At 32.4% G+C, this 22,258-nt stretch overlaps 1 protein-coding gene across 1 annotated transcript in view; it reads right to left on the bottom strand.

Moving 5' to 3' along the window:
- Positions 1–287: 287 nt before the first annotated feature.
- Positions 288–22,258, bottom strand: part of LOC126743713 (CD109 antigen) — a 56,842-nt gene continuing 34,871 nt past the window's right edge. Inside the window, exons 13-20 of the mRNA XM_050450927.1 lie at positions 17,609–17,793; positions 17,341–17,553; positions 17,066–17,285; positions 16,769–16,962; positions 16,374–16,713; positions 6,320–6,495; positions 5,988–6,268; positions 288–851 (exon numbers count right to left, since the gene is read on the bottom strand). Of these exons, the coding sequence (XP_050306884.1) occupies positions 637–851; positions 5,988–6,268; positions 6,320–6,495; positions 16,374–16,713; positions 16,769–16,962; positions 17,066–17,285; positions 17,341–17,553; positions 17,609–17,793 (1,824 nt within the window). The 3' untranslated portion in view covers positions 288–636. The remainder of the gene's footprint in view (positions 852–5,987; positions 6,269–6,319; positions 6,496–16,373; positions 16,714–16,768; positions 16,963–17,065; positions 17,286–17,340; positions 17,554–17,608; positions 17,794–22,258) is intronic.

Genomic DNA, 22,258 nt, shown 5'->3' with positions numbered 1-22,258 from the left:
CTAGCGATGGGCTTCATGGATATCACGCTTAAAGTCAAGACAGGGAAATAGCGAGACAATGGTAAAAACAACTATATTTTTGTGTTTGTGGGTAAAACCTAGTATCCTCAAACTATACACGTTATCTGCTAATTAGTAACAAAATTTTATTTTGCTTTGGAGTAGTATAATATTATAAAATCATATATTAAATTAGTATAGGGCTTTTAAAGTGACGTATTATAAGATGGCGTCTATCCGCAAAATGGACGTTTTGGCAATATTAATACTGTCTTCCAAAAAAAAACTTTATTAGCTAAACAAAATATTTTATATTAAATCACAGCAACGGTTAATTTATGTACTTAAGTTTTACATGAATTTTCTTATTATATACCTAGTAATATATGTATAACCTACATTAGAATTAATTAGTAGTATTAATATGATTTTAAAAAGTTTTTACCGCTAACATATCTAAATTAATAGACGGTTTAAATAAAAACAAAATTATTGTTATATAAAATTTGTTAGAGATCAATTAACAATTATCTTATTAATAATTGTTTACTTAATAGCATAAGAAAATATGTACAATTTAATATTGTTATAAAACTTTACAAATAAACAATAACAAATCTATCAATCACTCAATCACTATCTAAAAACTCTCATAAAATGTACAAGCAAAACCAACAAAGACAAACTCGGAGCATAAAGACTTAAAGTTCCTGAGGTACTACCATTACCTCCTTCTATTTGGCTCTTTTGGGCCCTGAAAGCGGCCTCACAAATGTCTCCACAATCTTCCTCTTCACAAATATCACATAACGTCGCTTTGGGACCTCTGTAGAATATTCTAGCTCTTCTTGCTAAAAAAAATCAATAATATTTTATACATAATTAACATATACATTCGCTCTTATTCCCTACAGTGCAAATATATGTATATAACTATATATATTTGCGATTCAAAAATATGTTGTTGAAATTAACAATAACATTTATTGAATTCATATTAATTTGTCTACTAAATAATATTTTCTTTAAACAGTTATATTTTGAAAGTGGATTAAAGATTTTAATTTAAGATAAGACTTCTTCGGGTTCTTAGGAAAAACATTACATCTTTCAATTATCTTTTTAGATTCTTATAGTCTAAAGTCAACTATATTTGAATCCACTAATTTGGCGTGCAATAGACAATATTTTTATAAAGTTTAATTAAGGTGGATATAATTGGTTTACATCTATCTAATAATCTTGTCCATACAATGCTCTATACAGATCTTAGAATAGCTAAAAAAACTCATTTAGACCAATTCAATTTCTACCATAATATTGTGATAATAAGTTTTAGTCAAAAAGGTATGCCGCATATTTTCATTCTTTTCCTACGAAAGCTAACCTACGTTAAAGGCAATCGACCGGAGAGGGTTTGAGAATAAACTGAACGAAACTAGATATTTTAATTTCTATTAGCCAGGCCATACAACACACCTGATAATAGGAAACTGTATATTTATATTCGTGTACTCGTTGCTAAAAAGAGAATAAAGGATCTCACCCTATTGTAATTATTACCCTTAACCGCCGAGCAACGAGAATTACTTGCGACATCTCGGAGAGCATGTGGAAAGTTAGCGAATGTTCCACAACAATAGCGTTGATTGAATATTTTCTCAAATATTCAATATTTGAATATTTTCTCAAATATTCAATCAACGACATAATCAATATTTAAGAAAATATTGAATCAACGACAATAGTATACTTACAATATACAGTACATTCACGATGAAAGGAACACATTCATTTAAAATTCTGGTGTTTTTTTATTCTTTTTTTCGGACACGATTAGCATTGTCACTTGCGCGTTTTTTACAATAAAAAATTTGTATACAGGGTATCTCAACTAGAAACTAATGGCGTCAAAATTAATTTTTTTAAATGGAACACCCTGCGAAATGCCATTTTACAATTCTACAATATATTCTGAATATTTTTTGTATAGCATAAAGCCAGCGGTTTCTCAAACTATAAAAATCAAACAATAAAAATTCATACAATATTTATTGCAACTGATGTTTAATTTGTTGTCTTAAATAACTTACAATTGCACATTTTCAATCACTTGTGGATCGATTGGCTAATCGACATTCGTTTAATTAGATTCGATTCGAATCGAATAATTAGACTTAATTTCTTGTCGAATTCTTTGCTTTAAATCATCAACATTATTTGGTCTATTCACATAAACTTTAGACTTCACATATCACATTAAGAAAAAAATCTATAGGGGTCCGGTAACCTTGGTGGCCTCAATCGGTCCTCTTAGTCCAATCTGTTAGAAAAAGTTGCATCAAGAAATTGTCGAACCGCGATGGCAAAGTGAGGAGGTGCTCCATCTCGTTGAAACCATATCTTCTTACAAGGTATGTCAGCCTCTTGTGGATCAAGAAATAAAACAACTAAAGTAGGGATAAGTTCAAAACACTTATACTCACAAATTTATACAAACCGTTATCAAGTAGGTTCTAAAATTAGAAACTGTTCGAAAATAATAAGGTCTACTTTCTAAGAAATCACATAAAAAATGAATGTTGGAAAAAAACATTTCTTCTTGAGACACCCTGTAACCAAAATATTTATTCAATTTCAAAGAGGCATTGAATCAAATGGACAACAAATTAAACATTAGTTGAAATAAATCTTGAATAAAATTTTATGTTTTAATTTCATATGTTTCGTTAGTCTGTTGCGTCATATTTGACAAACCATTGACTTTAGGCATATGGTCTGCTATACAAAAAATATTTAGAATACATCATAGAATTGTAAAACGCCATAATATACAGGGTGTTCTATTAAAAAAATGAATGGTAACGCCATGGTTTCTACTTGGCAGGCATCCTGAATAGAAATTTTTTATTAAAAAAAATGCGCAAGTGGCAATACTAATCAATATGTTAAGTCAAAAATTATAAGAAGAAAAAAATACCTGAATTTTAAATGAATTTGTTCCTTTCATCGTGAATGCACTGTACATATAAGTAGCCCCCGCCGCTAGGAGGTCAGCTCAGGTCTGAGGTCGGAGACTTTCAAAATAAACACAGGGTAAATAAATGCTTCTAGCAATCTTAAGTCAAAGTTTCAGTTTTAATTCACACCTAAATAAACAGTAAAATTGATGCACTAAAAAATAAGTAGTGCTAAATTTTAAGCAATAATATAAACATGTCAGGAACCCTTTGAATACTGAAATTTCCATTTACCCATATACTCGTAAATTTAATAATTATTCTTCAACAAAAGCACATATTTAAACAAACAAAATTCAAATCACAAACATTCAAATTTCAGATTATCTAGGGTAACATTATAAAAAATTTTATTTGCCTATAGTTTGATTACCACCCCTTCTAGACGTCTTCGAGAAATACCATTTACTTAATGATAAACAGTAAGGATTTAGGGAAGAAAGAGGTGTAGTGGAAGGTTCCAATTTTGTTTTCTAACTGCTGTTTATGACTTTTTTCAGAAACACAAATTCAACTTGTCATTGTTCTGTCTTTGATGCAAGGTGTTTCGGCATCCCTCACATCACCATGCAAGTTTAAATTCTATGGTTTCTATTAATATATTCCTCTTGCAACCTCATCTTGGCGACATCGATGTCAACAGATTGTAAGAGTGAATGGTCTGGCGCCAGCAGACACGGTAAGTTATTAATTCTTTACAGTTTTTTCCTGTTTCTTCTCTACATCAATGATTTGCCAGCTAAAGAGTGACGGGTAAGTATTACTTTCATTGCTGATGGCATAAGAATTCCTTTTGCCGTGTGTAACAGAATGTACTTTAGAATATGTAGGGACAACTGTGTCTTAGCAAGGTGTATTAGCAGACCATCATTGCTTTTAGATTTATCTGCTTTTAGTAGTACGCCAAATTTCACACGTTGACTTTCTGATCGTACATTGGTGTAGTCTTAACGGAATGAAATTGAATTTCCGTAAGTAGCAACACTTAATTAAGAATTAAATTCACTACGCTTACAGATTATTGAGAGCTGTTCTATGGTATAGTCCTTTTAATTATTGTTTAAGGTTCCTGTGTCCATATTATAATGTGAACCTTCGTGCAGTAGAGAATGTTGTACATTTTTAAGATAATGTCATTGAGTAGGCAGCTCAGAAGGCTGTGAATTGGAATGAATTATTACATATTTTGGTAGCAACCTATTTGGGATTTTTTTAATATTAATTCATTTTAAAATTGTGTTATATTATGTGCAAACTTTTCAAAACTAAGGCAGGCTACTAGAGCAACAAAAAGCATCAAAGATAAGAAAACGATTGGACCAGATTAAGTAACTATTGAGTTGCTCAAATTTCTAGACAACGCAAGTATAAAGCGGCTACAAAGGCTTTTCGTGCAAATTTACAACACAGCAAAATTCCCAACCAAATGGCTTACATATCTTTTTATCCCACTCCCAAAAAAGAACAGCGCAACAAAATGTGAAGATCACAGATTGATGAGCTTGATAAGTCATACTCTGAAAGTTCTGAAGGCCATTCACTACAGAATTTCCACAAAATGCAAAAGCGCTGTTGGATCCTCGTGATTGGGACTTAGAAGAGGTCTCGGTACGAGAGAGACACTGGCCGCAATCTAAATATTAATTCTGAACTGTTACGATCAGAGAAAAGATGTTGCGATGTGTTTCAAAGATTACGAAGTATTCAATGGAGTGTAACATCATAAACTGATTCAAATTCTGAGGCAACTTGACATAGATCAAATAGACTTACGTTGTATTGAAAGCTTGCATCAGATCCAATCTACAGAGATATAAGACAGAGATGTGTTCTCTCTCCCCTTTTATTTAACATATACTCTAAAAACATCTTCCTAGAAGCTCTTGAAGGACAACAAAGCATCAAAGTAAATGGCACATAGGTCAACAATATACGGTATGCAGATGATACAGTGCTAAAAGCAGATAATATGAATGACTTCCAAAAGCTTTTGGACATAGTTGTAACGGCCGACGTATGGGAATTAATATTAAAATAAAAAAGACAATATTCCTAGTAATCACCTGCAAATTAGATTATTTTTAAATGTGACACATTTATGATTCCTAGTGAAAACACAGAAAGAGTAAAAAAGTTTGTTGGTCTTCAAACGTAGAAATCAAATGCCGGATGGAAAAAGCAAGTAGCTCATTCATGAGAGTGAAAAAAGTCTTTACGAACTCTGACTTTAACCTCGGTGTCAACGTCGAAGGGTCACTGGTCGCTGGAAATTAAAGGTTAGTACAATCTTTACATTAGTACCACATTAGTACAATGGTACAAAATGTGGATCTAAAGCAAGCAAAACCAATGAGGAAATTTCGAGGACGGTAGGAAGAGAACGCGAATTCAATAAAACGCAGGAAAACACCGCCACAAATGCACATATTTAAAATTTGATATCCTAGAATATAAGTATAGAAGAATAACTTCTTGGAATAGATCGGATGGTCTCTCGTTCTCAGGATTTCAGGACTCACAGTTAAAGTGGGACGTCCTTATGTCTGTTCAGTATGTATTGAACATAAAAATACAGTTAGTTTCTCTTTTTAGGATTCTTAAACCGGTTGTAAGAATGAAAAGACTAAAATCTGCTTAAAAAGGCACAAATACTTTGTAAGTATTCTTCACATTAAACACTTTGAGCAGATGTTCATATATTATAATACGGCGATGTTCTATTTCATTATTTTCATATAATTTTTAAATTATTTATTATAGTAATATTATAAGATTTCTAAATTAAGGCCTAAAAATCCAAGTTAGCCCTTCTAAATAACTTTTAATATTGAAACCGAATGCAAACTTAACTAACTTTAAGCCTAAACAAGCTTGATAAAAATATATTGGTAAATATAAATTTAGTTATATGAACTTAATATAAATTATTATTAAAATGTTTTAAATTCACTTCGGGCATATACTTACAAGTGTCGTAATAATCATACATAACGACAGCTACAGGTCTCTGTTTGGCAACTTTATGTGTTCTAAAAGCAGACACAGTGGGACAATATTCGGTAATTGTTAGATTATTAAAATATAAAATCACTCTTGTATCTCCGCGACTCGTTTCCACTTTTTGGACATTTTGAGATACCTCTAGACTAGGCAAGGAATCCCTGTCTGCGGTAAAACCTGATGGTAAGTTCACTTCCATTACTGCCATATTACTTAATGGGGTAGAAGAAAGGTTTCTGCTAACAAATCTGTAAAAACATATTGAGTTTTGGAATATGAATGAGTAAGGGTAGACTTACGCAGTACAAATCGAAAGTTGCAAATGGTCAATATTGGAGTTCTTGTCTACTTGAGGATCTAAAGTGAACAGGGGCCAGGGACCTGTTACGTTCATGTTGTACTGATAAGATACTTTGAAGATTCCGATACCGGTTCCTTGAGCTGTTACGTTTATTTCTCTAGTTTCCTTATCGATCTAAAATAAAATGTCACTATATTTTTTCTTATAAAACGGTTTGCAGCTTGCTATGTACAATTGTTGCGGTGATCTTAATTATGGAAGGAAAAAAACAGGTGCTATTATAATTTTTTTTAAAAGTTGTATTTTAACTTATGAAGGTACAATTCAGTAAACTTTAAAATGGCAAGAATTTCATGTGGTATCTCAGTCTCTTCCGGAGAGAGAACGGTTTAAGTTATAATGTATGAAGTGATGGAGTTTCTGGACGAAAAGATTTACGCCTCTCCTTAGAGATCCATTCTTTGTTCTTTAAAAAAAATATTCCTTAGATTAAAGATGAGATTTTCCAAAGAGTGCTGAGTAATGTATAGTGAATTCACCTCTGGTTGTGTATTCGAAACTAGGCAACACGTTCAACATTTTTAATGACAAGAAACAGTAAAAGTTTTTTAAATTAATAGAAAGAATGTTCTCTATGCCTTCCACAGGTCACTAAAGTAATATTGTCACCCCCATACCATCCGTCCCCCAGTTAAGACGTGATAGTTCTTTGCCTTTCCAATTCCTCGTATCCCTTTCCTAGACCCTTTCCTACTCTCTGCCGTTGGGGCTGATCTTATTCACGACGGTAACCAGGCGTTTCTCCTCCCCTTTATTCCAACCGCATGATGTCGGACGCATCGTAGGAGAGGCGACAACGTGCACTGAGAAATATTCGAGAAGTTTCTACAGAAGCATAACGAAGTTATGTTTCATAAACTCAATTTGGGAGGGCAGGGTACAAACCTGATTGGTACGTCCTGAATCAACACTAGTTACTGGGTAAATTGCCCCGATGCAAAACCCTATATCAAGAGGAGAGAGAGAATGCTTCACTAATTCTGCTGCATTTGCGGTAACTAAGAGAGGAATAATTGTATTTTTGTGTAGTGAACGGTGGCGTCAACAGGAAATGTCAACAAGCTTTTAACCAAGGTAAAGAAGCCTTAACAAGAATGGAAATTTGTGCTGGATACGGATGTTAGCAACGTAGTTATAGGTGACGTTCTATCTCAAATTCAAGATGATAGAGAAAAGGTAACTAGCTAGTTTAGTAAAATGCTGTCAAACCAGAGCGTAATTGCTAAGTGTAGATAGAAAAGCTTTAGGAGTTTATCTTCGGTACTAACTATCGCATTAGAAAAATCCATGGAAATGCTGAAGCTATATTAAGTAACTGTGTACGCAGGAATGCAAATATTGTTAACAACCAAAGGAAAAAGGCTTTTAAGAACCACCGTAATAGTTAGCAAAATGGAACTCGTCAAAGATTAGGAGAATGATTCAGACAACTTATCCTGAACTGGAAAAAGGCAGGTAGAAAATTATAAGGAAAGGAGTGGCGAGATATTTATTTACGGTTAGAGTTTAGTGGGTATTCAATATTTAATTCTAGAGCAAGGAAAAGAAACTTGAAAGAAATCGCATATGGTTTTCAGAAAGACTTTTGTGATAATTAAAATAAAATAAGACCCAACCATAATATATTTCTTCCTGCAGCTATAGAATCGGTTATCACAATCTATATTTTTTCTTCTTTAATGCGAATAAAATGAATCCGAACTTTTGACCTAAAGTTGCATTATACAGGGTGTCTGCGAAGGGTTGGGAAATCTTGAAACTGATGATACTACAAACCGAAATATGACCCATATATAAATCCCAACCCAACCCAACCCAAACATGCCTTAGTGCAAAAGTTGATAGTTTGCGACCAACAGGTTGTCAAAGTTACAATGTTATTTTCTATTATTCCTTATTACTTGAGAAGCATTTAAGATTCTGGTATAAAACTCAGTATAAGGTTTTCTAGTATGAGAAACAAGACTCTGTTACTTTTTATGGCCAAACTTCTATACGGCGTCACTTATAGTACTATTTAGTTAAATAACTTGTTATAACTTTTTTGTGCTACCCTGTATACAACAACTGATCGCAAAATCTATCAAATCTTTTTTTCCACAACAAAAAAGGTCCACAAGTGTCTAAAGTTAATAGTTTTAGAGATATTTGTTTTTACAATTTCCAATGCATTATGTGTACATGAAGCATCAAAACATTTTTATAATATAATAATCAACTTGCTTTGGATAATATCTGAGTAATGTTGCTATGGTTTCTAAAGTTTGTCATAATTCAGAATAATATTAATAATAATATTATTAATATCATAGGTATTAATATTAACATCATGGAGTATACGTGTGTTGAATATTCTGATATGCATTTAATGTACGGATTGGCAAGACGTAATTCTTTAAAAGCACGGAGATTGTACGCTGACAAATTCCCTAATAGACACCTGCCTAATTCAAAGACTTTCCAACGTATCGATCAGCGGTTACGAGAAACTGATAAGCAATGATTATAGCCTTATTTTATTTTAAGCCAATACTTGAGTAGTAAAAACGATTCGGACTTTAGGTAGTTTTGCTCCAAATATGGGCCGACATAGTGTAGCTCTCAGAACTGTACGCCCCACTGCTTAAGTTGAAGAAAATGCTTTAGATACTGTCATTGAAAATTCGACAGTTGGGGTTAGAAACGTAGCTCGAGAGTTTCCAAATGTACAGTAAATACCATATTTCAAGAGCACCTGCTCCATCCATACCACCTGCAACAAATACATGATTTAATCGCGAATAATTACCCTGCAAAGGTAGAATTTTGTACATGGCTCTTAACGAAGTTTAACCATGACAATGGATTTACTTCGTTAATATTATTTTTGAACGAAGCAGGATTTCGAAGGCATGGACCTGTGATTAACTCGCATAATCTTCACATTTATTATATTTACAATTTCTTAAACAATAATTGCCCATTCTGCTGGAAGATCTTCCATTACAAACACGCATGAATATGTGGTTTATGCATAACGGCGCTCTACCTGATTTTAGTATATTATAGTTAGAGAGCATCTAAATAGGGTTTATCAGGACCTCGTATCGTGGCCGGCTAAATCACCAGATTTAAATGCTATGGATTTCTTCTTCTGGGGTCATTTAAAACGACACTTTTACGATGAGTGATACAGTGAAAACTGAAATTGAAGTGTTTTCGTTGCTGTGGTCACATTAGTAGGGACTGTAAGGAGAAGGAAGATTTTTGTTTCAAATGTAGTCGAAATCATAAATTTAACGAATATAATTCTGAAGAAAAAAAATGTATAAATTGCGTCAGAGCTAGTTTGCAAAAAAGACAAAAATCATTGGCAACTGATCATTCCTCTTTTGACAAAAATTGTCTTTCTTTTTTAAACTACCTCTAAAGACTTTAAATATGAAAGTTAAATATGATTGATGTTCTGGTTAGTTGTTTTAACAATGGTTAATACACAAAATACTTTATACTAAATTTTTTAAGCATTGCCAATATCAATGTAAGATCTCTTTTGCCAAATTTTGCAGATTTTGCTCAGTTTATGAATGAAAAGTATAATATTATTGGTGAGGCATGGTTGAATAGTTCCATAACATCTGATGCAGTTAAATTGCAGGAATATTCTTTTTATCGAATGGATAGGCTAAACAGAGTCGGGGTAGGTGTTGGTATATATATTAAATCATATTTTTATTCTGAAAAAGTTGATATCAATGTCAACAATGTAGACTTTGAATATTTACTATTATATATCAAGGTCGGAGTCCACAAAATTGCCCTACTTTTTATTTATAAACCTCCTAAGACTCGGATATCTGAAATCTTGAATTTCCATGATGAAATAATTCCATATATATTAGTAAATTATGACTTCTCTTTAGTAGTTGGAGACCTAAACATAGATATGATGAGGCCTAACTCTTTATATTCTGCACTACATTCGTACGGGTATGACCAACTAGTAAATGAGGCGACGCGTATTACAAATACATCTGCTACATGCATAGACCCGATTTTTGTTAATTGTAAAACAATTAGCTATAAGAGTGGGATCGTTACGTCTTATATCAGTGATCACAATCAAATGCCGTTTTGTATTCTCACCATACCTATTAAAAAACCTCAGCAAAAGATAATTAAAATTCGCGATCCTAAAAACATTGACTTGGAAAAATTCTCGATAGACCTAGCCCAAGTTAATTGGGACAATTGTTTTTATATTGAAGATATAAATAAAAAATTTGACTTCCTATATCCAAATATTAACTTCCTATTTGATATCCATGCTCTTTACAAAAACATAAGAATTAGTAAGAAAGCAGCATCTTGGTTAACCTACAGTCTTAGACTTATTTTAAATGAAAAGAACAAAGCCCTTACTAAATATAAAAAAGATAAAAGTCCAGCTAACTGGACTTATTATAAGGAGTGCCGAAATTTCGCACTTCTTCGCCTCGATTAGAAGAGAAAAGGCTGCTTATCTAGAAGAGCTTTAAAGTGATAAGTCTGGTAAATTGCTTTAGCGTGGTTTGAGACACCTTAATATTAGATCCTCTGGCGGTGATTCTGAACTTCCATCCAATTTAATTGACCCAAATGTAATTAATGATTTCTTCGCTAGTGTATTTAATAAGTCAAATAATTGCATTGAGAAAATAAATTTTTATTTGCATAACAAGTTTAGTAATATTAGTTTTGAGTTGTTGATCAATATTCAGTGAAAAATATAATTAACACCATTAAATCTAATACTGCAGGACCGAACAATATTACTCTTTCAATGGTAAAGATGTGTTTACCTAATATCATTAACCCTATTACTAATATAACAAATAGTTGTTTGTTAACGGGTTATTTCCCTAAAGCATGGAGGGAGTCGACTATAAATCCTATTCCTAAAGTTTCCAATCCTAAGAGTCCACAAGATTTACGTCCAGTCAGTTTATTGAGTGTAATTTCTAAGGTCCTGGAAAGAGTCGTCTATATACAGTTTGCTACTTATCTGGTAACCAACAATATACTTCCTCCTTAGCAGTCGGGATTTAGGACTGGACATAGCACAACTAGTGCATAGCACTCTTGATTAATCTTGATTGATTACTGATAATATAATTCGAGCGCTTGACCAGAAACTTTCTGTTATTATGGTGTCTCTTGATTACTCAAAGGCTTTTGATGTAATAGACCATGACTTACTTATTGCCAAACTAAAGAATTATGGGTGCAACGATATAGTTTTATCTTTTTTTAAAACATATCTGTGGAATCGTACACAAAGAGTACGCATACATGCCAACTGTTCTCTCAGTCTGAGTCAAAATATATAGTATCAGGGGTACCTCAAGGATCTATACTTGGGCCTATTTTATTTCTTGTTTACACGTCAGACCTACCAAAGGTTTCAAATTTATCAGAAATTCACCAGTATGCCGACGATACGCAGGTTCTCCACTACTTCGATCCCAACGATAATTTAGTTGAATATAATTTAAATGCTGAACTCAATTCAATTTCAATCTACTCAAAGGAGCATAACATAGTCATTAAGCCAGCCAAAACTAAAATTATACTTTTTTCAAATAAAAATACTCGTAAAAATATTGTTTCATCCGTTAAAATTCAATTGAATAACACATTAATTCCTTTTTCTGATAATATGAAGGTTCTTGGATTGACTTTAGATAGCTCTTTACGGTTCAGAGAACATATCAGTATTGTGGTAAAAAGGTGTTATTTAAGAATGCGTATGCTTCATGCTAACATATTAATTTTAAATTATAAGACTAGGAAAAAACTTACAGAAGCTTTTGTTTTATCCGTTATCCAATATTGCTTAATAGCAGAGACAACCAAAGAGACGTGCAACTAGATAGACATTTTTATCCTATTGTTGTTCCTCTCTTTAATCTGTATATATTGTATTTCGTTGTCTCTCTCTTCCCTTATAAAAGGTGAGCTAAGGTGGCGTCACAATACTAATCTTTCGCAATGCTAAATGTATTTAATTATCAGAGCAGTCAAGAGAAAACATTCTTCCATCTCCATCTAAATGAATGCAAAAATACGGGATAGCTTGTGTCCAATTCTCTAGTATTTCTAAAATTATAATTAAGTACGACAACAGTGCAATCCCTGCTCAAGATGAACACGTAAATTTCAATATGGCTGAATAGTTGTAGTTGCTGATTAATTTTGTTTTGTTTTACATTATTAGTTGAGATTTTGGACGAGTGCTTAAATTTTACGTATTTTATTACCTACCGGATTTAGGTGAACTTGGTTACAGTAGTTAGTAGTTGTAGTTTTTTGTAGGATACAGATTTTAATATTTTGACTTGTATTAGGAACAGAAATATGTTCATTTAGGTAATTGTTAAGCCTGTATTTAAAATAGGTATTCCATGGAGGTTCAAAAGGAAAAATTAAGATATTTGCAAAAAAAAACATTAAAAAAAATTAAAAAACTAAAATAAATAGTCAAATGAATTTATTATTTTTATAATATAACTTTTGTTCAGACTATGTGTGCTGACTATTTGCTGCTATTTTAAATTTAGTTGTAGTATTTGTGTTTTATTCTTTTAATTAATTTTTATTGATTAAAAAAATACTGCATCTTAAATAATTAAACATGTGTATATGTATTTCATAAACATACAAATTTAACAGTATATTCATTATTATAGAATAGAACAGACCTATCTATTCTTTACTAATTAGTGGAAAAACAGTTTTAGCACATTACCGAATCAATTTTATTTATTATGGATACCTGTTTCGCTAACAATATGAGCATCTTAGCAAAACATTAAACTTTTTTATTTTAAGTGTTACACCAAAGGATATATTTTTTGAAATATTATTATAATACTGTGATAATTAAAATCTTTCTATATTTTAATTGCATTTATGTATATGCATGTTACTGTTACCGTCTTAAATTATAAATTATGAAAATAATTAAGAATATGCATGCACATATTATAGTCATACCATATACTAAAAATACAATACAAAACGTTTCAGAATTATATTTAGTTTATTTAGTTCCCCAATTTAAATGTTATTAAATTGCATTGTTTTAATTAAAGTCTGCCATCTTTCTGAGAAATTAAAAACATATCAATAACTTTTTATTTGTTTTAATTAAAATCAGCCGTTCTGTCTCAGAACATAATTATGATCTTCTGACTTCTGAGACATAACGGCTGATTTTAATTAAAATAAATCATTTAATGCTTAATAGCCGAGGTTTGAATTATGGCGGCAAACGCTATCTGCGCCATCTACGTTCACCTTTCATGAAAGATGGAAAATAATCGGATATTTTATTAGCGCACAGTTGCGCGTCTCTTTGGTTGTCTCTGTTAATAGTTTATTTTCCCTGTTTAGATCAACAGGCACAGTACCGTTTACAACGTGTTCAAAACACCTGTTGCCGATCTATTTTTAATTTAAGAAGGTTTGATCATGTCTCTCAAGGCATTTATAATTTAAAATGGCTCAAAATAATGTATTTATTTAAGTTTTTATTGTCTACATTTCTATACCGTTTATATAATACCCGAAGCCCCAAATATTTGTATGAAAAATTTGGGGAATGAATTTTATTTAGAAATCGAGTACATAGTCGAAATATTAGACATAATACCCTCACTATGCCACACCATTCAACTTCTCTCTTTACCCGTTCTTTTACGTACAATATTGTTCTTCTTTATTATAGTCAAAAACCTATGTTTAATGACAGTTTGTATACATTTAAAAGAAATTTTAGAAATTTATTTTTGGAAGAATCAGTGGGATGAGGTATCTTGTTTATGGTTTATTGGGGGACTGCTAGTATGGAGGTTGGTTGTTGTTACTTATAGTGAACTGTGATGTATAATTATAGTTGCAATTATTATTTATTTAATTAATTAATTTTTTAATTTTTTTAATGAAGGTTAAGAGTTTAAGAGCAGCTTGTAGCTAATCTTCGCCTTTGTGAGCAAATAGGCATTATTGTATCATTTGCTGAATATAGACATTTTATTATTATTATTATTGTTATAAACTTTTATAAATAAATATCTCGAAAACTATTATCTTTATACACTTCTACCAAGTGAAATTTTTTTGTCAAAATACGATTATTCGGTCAATTTATTATATACAGAGTAGCACAAAAAAGTTATGAGCAAGTTATTTACCGAAATAGTGCTGTAAGCGGAGCCCTCTAGTTTAGCAATAAAAAATAACAGAAACTTGTTTTTCATACTAGAAAACCTTCCTATACTAAGTTTTATGCCAAAATCTGAAATGAATCCTGTATCTCGCAAACTATCAACTTTTGGACTAAGGTATGTATGGGTCAATTCACATATTTTGCTCTGTAGTATCTCCAGTTTTGAGATTTCCGAACCTTTCGCAGACATCCTCTATATTTGTAAAAAATGTAAAAAAAAACAGGCAGGTTACAGGTTTTACTTTACAAATGTTTTATCACACCTATACTGTACACAACTATAAAACACCCACTTAAACCGAAACATGCTATTAAAATTTAAAAAAAACGGCCTGTTTTCTTTAATTTTAACTATTTATTATAATTTTTAGGCAGAGACTTCGGGTTCCATTTTATTCTAATTAAGGAAGAAAAAATACAAATTGTGAGACATAGATATCGGATTCCAGAGAGACTGGAAGAAATATATTATGCTGGTGTTACAGAAGGGGTAATGAAATCACTAGGAAAAGTGAATGCGAAATATCTTACTGAGTCAATACAGGACTGATATAAGCTAATGGTGTAGGAAATGCATTACATAAACGGCAACCAATTTACTGCAAAGAAAGCAGAAGGCTTTGATACGTAATTACAATTTGGGAAGTCCCTTTGAAAAAAAAAGGTATGAATATAATAAACTATATAATAATAAACTATAATAAACCGAAGCAAGAAACAAAAACATGTTTTGTTAAATCAAGAAGCCTGCACTGTAGCTGAAGCATTCGTGAGAAGAAATGCATTTGTCGATTTGGTATGCTCTTAGAGTTTCGACCAAGAACTCAGAGACTATTAAACAGCATATTCATTATATTCATATTGCTCGTCTATTATTTATTCATTCAAGAGAGCACATAGCTTCCGCTAAGATTATCATGGGAAGACAGCTCGGACTCCCTGGTGACTTTAAATTTGAATGAATGTCCACTAGGAAACGATGTTGTTGGTAAAGGCTACGTTAATGAATCTAATCCTAGAGATTATAAATGATATTTTCTAACTAGATGCTTAATTTAAACCACTTTTTCATTACAATGGATATAATGGAAGTACGCAGGTCAAGCAAATACAATCAGAGCCTGAAATTAGGGAGAAACTTGAAATGTCGTCAAATATGTGAATTTATATGGAAAGTAACGCCATTTCTGGAAAATGTTATAATGGATGGTATAAAATTTTTGATTAAATAAATGGATAATATAGCTAATAATTCCTGTTCCAGGCTTACAGAGTACAATATTACTTTGAATGGCTAAGGATACAAAAACCTTAAGAACCTAGAAGAATTAAGAAATTACTTGACTTACTTTACAGATTCCGAGAAACTTGACTAAAGAAAATGAAAAATAACTGAAGTATCTAATTTTTATAATTAAGAGGCTTAAATATAGAACAATATACGATAAGCACATAAGATATGTGTAAAGTTCCGGTCCAACCAAAATTGAGTTCGAAAATTAATTGTGAGGTATGGAGGAGCTAATAGTAATTTTTCTTTTGGTTTATTTGGAGAAATTTGTTTCTGTTACTAATCATAAAATTTATTAAGTACATGAAATAAGTCGCGTAACATCTTTTCTACAGCAGTATGCAAGTATAATCTAGTGCAGCCGCAGTAGAACAAAGTTCCTTAATAAAATATCATTAACCCACAGAATGTGATTATCTTTATACTACTATGTATAATTTGTGTGTCACATACCTCAGTACTTTGTAGTATCATAGCAGTATTCTGGTTGACGCTAAATCTGCCAGTTTTGCCCTTATTATATGTAAACTCCATTTGAACATTAATAGGGCCAGAAAGTCGTAAAACCATCTTATACAAAGCCTGAAGCCCTACAACTGTATCTCTAGAAGACGTGAATCCTCCCAAATTATTTTGTTGCTTCACGAGCCAGTTCAGTACAGGTACTGCATCATCTAAAAGATTTGCTTCGAGGAAAGTTAGAAGAGCGTATGAAGTCATTTCAATATCTATGGATCGCGGAAGTGATCTCCATGGATTCTTTTCCTCATTTTTAGGAGTATCCTTTGCCCACCTAAAAAAAATTATATTGGTTTAATTTTCATTGTTAACTTAGTTGTAATTGCTACCATTTTAGGCCCTCCTCAGTTTTAGCTCGAGAGTCAAGCAAGTTAAAAACACCCTGTTTGGAAGTATGTTTGGCCAAATGTAAAACATAACTGCAAATAGCCAAGGTGTAAGTAGATTCTGATTCATCCATATTTCTTGTTATATAGTCCAAACCCTTGTAGATGACATTTGTGTAATTGGCTGTATAACTTCTCTGTAAAAAAATAATGAACGCATCTTAACTTTGAAAAGTTTTTTTAGTTTTATCAGATTAACTGTATTTGAAATCAAAAGTTTTAAACAGATCTATGACTTACCTGATTTTCTATAAATGCCATCAATGTAAAAGCAGTCAGTGCTAAGCTATTTCCATTTTTATTTTGTAAGTCATCATAGATTACAGTTCCTGTTTCGACAAAACTACCATTCAATCCTTGTTTATTAGATAACCATTCCAAAGCAGAATTAATAATACTGTCATCAACATAGATAAATTGCTTTGCTTGCTTAAATGCCATAGCTATATATGCCGTCAACCTAAAATATGAGGTTGCTGAATTGACTTAAAATTCCAGAAATCTTAAGTTATTACCAAACGTTGCTGTTACTATCCCTTTCCCCAAATGGACTGAATGAACCGTCAGTTCGTTTAAATTGTAGCTGCGTCTGATAACTCGTTTCCAAAAAGCTAATTGCCTCATTTTCAATTGTAGGTGTTAGCTGACGTGTATTTTGCAAGTATTGAAGTATGATTAAATTGGGCATGAAGTGGACCAGATTTTGTTCTCCACAGCCTGCAGGTAGCCTTAAATAATACAGAAATTAATAAAGGATATTTTTCTTTAAATGATTCAAAACACCTTATAAGTTCTTCCAAGTGAACCATGGTAGGTCCTAATAAATTACCAACTGTAAATACCTCGACTTTTTCTGAGCCTTCCAAAGCGTTTTTCGGAATTGTGAAATTTAAAGAGCCCTTGAATTTGCTTGTTTGTCTCATATCAATTAACAACGATTTAGAGTAATATTCGGTTTCACCCCCAATCTAAAAATACATGTTATGACATATAAAAAGAAATTAACCATATAATAATCGACACAAATAAACATCCTGGTTGTGTTGAGGCTGTGTTCCAGATGAAACCTGAATAGTTTTAAAAAGAAAATTACCAATTTTAACAATCAGTCTACGATCAGATAAATAGCTCTTGAACCAGGACAATAAAGGTTCATCAATACCAATCATTTTTAATTTATGCAACAAAATATTGTGAGGTACCTTGTCGAACGCCTTGGAGAAATCTGTGAATATTGTATCCACTTGATATCTCCTCTCCGAGGCATCCAACAAAAAGTCCACCTGAGTAAGAAGGTTTAGCTCCTAAACCCAAACTGCTGATCAGTTAGTAGAGGTTCAAGAAGGGGGGGGAGGGTTATGATGTCACATATTAAGCTTTCAAATACTTTGGGGACTGCACTAAGTATACTGATGGGACGATAGTTGGTAACACTGGTTTTGTCGCCTGACTTATGAATAAGCTTTAGGAAACTCTCTGTCCAGTAGTCTAGGAATACTCCAGTTCGAAGGGAGAGATGAAGATGTATAAGGGTCTTGTCAGATTAAAGCTAAAATTTTTAAGAATATAGTAGGCACACCGTCTGGTCCAGGACCCTTGTTCATATTCAAGGATGAGAGTTTAGTAAATATATCTGATATTCTAATGTGAAGGTGAGGGATATGGGTAACGAATGCAGATAATTCATGAGTGGGGATATTAACACTATGGTGTGAGTGTACTGTAGAAAAATAATCAGCAAACATGTTACCAATCTCCCCTCCAGCACAACTTGTCTCGTCTAAATATCTTAGTTTATTTGGAAAAGACTTATTTTTTCTTTTATGATTAATAAATGAGCAAAATTTCTTTATGTTAGAGACAATAGCTGCTTCAGTGCCGTAAATATACTGTTTGTAACATTCCTGTTTCAGATCCTTGCATAGCTGTCTCAATCTAGAAAACTCCCAATAGTCGGTAGGTGATCGTCTTTGTTTATATTTTGTGCATGTTTTTCTTTTCAATAATACGATTTTTAAGTTCGATTGAAAACCACACTGACAATTTTCTAGCCGAGTATTTTTTTAGAGGTACAAATATATCAATTTTATTGCCATAAAGATAATTTCATAAAAAATATTTAGCATTGCTTTAAGAGGCTTATTCAAAATTTAAAAAACCCAGTCAAACTAATCCAAAAATATTGCAATCTCTTGAAAATTGGCAGACTTAAAATCCCTGTAGAATCCATTAAACCCGAGACCCTATTCGACCTTCAGGAGGCAACTATTTAACTTAATACATAGCGGTGGGTGATCAACTGGGAGAACCGAAAAATAGTCTGCTAGTTTGACATCGGTTTGAGGTTCTGTGTTAACACCGAATCGAGAAGGCTTCTGTGTGAGGTTATGGAAATTACATGTATTTGACATAACCAAGACCTTTCGAAATAATCCACCTCGATACGTACACTCTAGAACAGACAAAACTTCTCAGAATTATAGATAGTTTCTCAAAATATGCACAAGCATATCCTCTGAATTCCCTAACTATAGAAAGCTAATAGAACAGCTATAGAAATTGTAAACAATATGTTAAGTTACTTTTCACACCATGGAGTTCCAAAACAGATTATTGTAGATAACGGAACAGAATTTAAAAACACTGTTGTAACAGAACTATTAACGTTACACAAAATTAAAGTTCATTTTTGTTCACCACATCACCCTGAATCGAATCGTGTAATTGAACGCTTACATTCCACTCTATCCGAACATATTAGACCCCTTAATAATCAAACATTTAAAGACACACCGATAAATCAAAAAATGATCTATACTATTTTAGCTTACAATCACACTATCCATTCTGTGACCAAATTCAAACCTATAGACATAATAAATGGCCATATTACATCTGACGATGTATTTCAACATCAAATTAGATCAATTAATTCTCAGTGACTACGTATCTAGTCATAAAGAAAAAAGTAAACTGTTGGATTGTCATATTAACGAACAACTAATAAATTGAAAGGAAAAACTTGCTGCGAAAATTAATGTTAATAAAGACGATCCCCAAATATTTGTAGAAGACCAAACGGTTTATCCTAAAAAACATACTAGGTAAAAAACCAGCGATAAATTTGACAAACGGTCAAAAATAGTCCACACTAATTTAGAAAGAAAAACCGCTAAATTAGAAAACCAAGAGAAAATCCACTTATCTAAAAACAAAATATAGTTTCGACTAATTGTGTCCTTTTCATCCCATTTGAGATTTCTAGAAGTAACATATACCCTTGGAGACCAAATCAAGTTTGAAAAAATAACAGATAACCCCGGACTATTACCTGACCTTAACCCCTTAATAACAGAAGTCAACAAACTCCAAACAAAGGTAGCCAACGTAACGAATACCCTAAATAATAACACGGGACATAAATCAGAAACAGCTGACTATTTGAAAATATTAACGATAATACAAGACCAAGTCGAAACGAAACTAAATGAAATAGTACCACACCCATGCAGAATCGCGCGAGGACTTATCAATGGTATAGGTTCAATATTTAAAAGTATTACGGGTAATTTAGACGCCTTTGAAGGCGTCTAGAGTAGAGAACGTTATTAAAAATTAATTAAGACTTACAAGAGAATCAGGAAACGCTAGGTTTAAACATTCAAAAAGAAAATTCAATTTCCCTTAATTTACTTAAAAAGTTTAACACAACAATTCAACAGATAAATCGCGACACGAGACTATTAGATGGAAAATTGCATCAAGTTGAACTAGCAGTAGAAACATCAAACTTCCTACAAAGTTCAAATTACATTAAACATGTTTTAAATCAAATAATTAATTTGTATGAAATAATCGATTCAATTTTACAGGATATCGAAAATGCTTTAACAACAAGCTTTAACTTTTTTCCAAATTAAGAATTTTAGGTACCCCCTAGTATAATTAAGACTGAAGATTTATTTAGTGAATTGAAACGAATTCAAAAATTTGAAGTTGAATCTGAAGAGGGAGGAGTCACATACCCCTTTCACCCTATAAAATTATTATTATTGTTAAGTTCATTTTTAGCTGTATAAGCAATTTCATTTACTTTTTATGCTTTCGCTTTTAGTTTACTAATTTAGTCAGAGCTAAGCCATTGTTTTAAACATACAGGGTGGCCATTTGAAAACGAAACAGAGCCTATTTTGGGTCCCTCAGAACATTTTCGAAAAAATCCTCGGATCCGTCAATTTTTGATTCAAGGGGGGAACATTTTTTTGCTAGTTTCGCCCCCCTGAGGGCAAAGCCCTAGCTTTTAAATGGAACGGGGGGTCGAGTGATACCTTATTTTGAGGGTATTTTTATGTGGATTATAACCCTAAAGTTTTAAATCGTTACTATTTGCCTAGTCGATACAGGGGCTAATAAAAGTTACAAAAACATGTCGACATTTTTTATGAAAAAAAATGCTTCTAAATTTAGCAGTTAAATAAATAAAAAAAATGTTGTTCTCCTACATTGTGAACCGTACTTTCTGTTGTTTTTTTTTTTAATACCCGTAGGTATCTATGCCAATTCTGCAAGAGAACTCTTGGTTATTGTTGAGACTGTTATTATAGCAACATTGTGAAATACTGCTGTCAGATCATAGTCTGTCAAACAAATAGCTCTTTAAAGTTAGTTAGTTACAACATTGAGTGTGATAATGGTTTATTCATTTGCTGAAAGAGTTGAAATAATTTCTCTTTTCTTTGCGAACGCTAATAGAACTACCCAGCTCTTTAACACTACTACACCCTTATCGACAGGTCCATCGCAAGTACATTTTGGAATTGGTTCAAAAATTTAGGGAAACTGGGTCTGTGGCTAATAAAAAGCGCGAAATGGATAATCCAGTGGTGAATGAAGCTTCAGAAGTAGCTATTTTAGGCCATATTGTGCAAGATCCTACACTGAGCACAAGGAAGTTATCAACCGTGTCTGGTATTAAGAGAAGCAGCATTCAGAAGATATTAAAAAAAACAAGTTTCATCCGTACAAAATGCATCTCGTACAAGAACTAAACGAAGACGATTTTGTGAAACTATATCTGAACAAGCCGCCAATGATCCACACCTTCTATTTAATGTATGTTTTTCTGACGAATGCTCCTTTTTCCTAAACGGTACTGTGAATCGTCACAACTGTCGCTATTGGGCTGATTCAAATCCCAGAATATTTCGTGAGGTGCATACACAACATCCTGAAAAATTAAATGTTTGGGCTGGCATTTTTGGTAAACATATCGTAGGACCCTTTTTTTACCTGGCAATTTAACAGGAGAGATGTACCTGGAGTTATTAGAAAATACAATTCATATACTAGAAAATAACAACGAGTACTTGGAAAATCGTCTAGTATTTCAAAAAGATGGGGCGCCACCCCACTATGCTGCAAGGGTTCTTCAAC

Source organism: Anthonomus grandis, chromosome 13 (genome assembly GCF_022605725.1).
Source record: "Anthonomus grandis grandis chromosome 13, icAntGran1.3, whole genome shotgun sequence".
NCBI classification, from domain to species: domain Eukaryota; kingdom Metazoa; phylum Arthropoda; class Insecta; order Coleoptera; family Curculionidae; genus Anthonomus; species Anthonomus grandis.
Note: the sequence above shows the minus strand (reverse complement) of the source record. Positions and strands in the feature narration are given on the sequence as shown.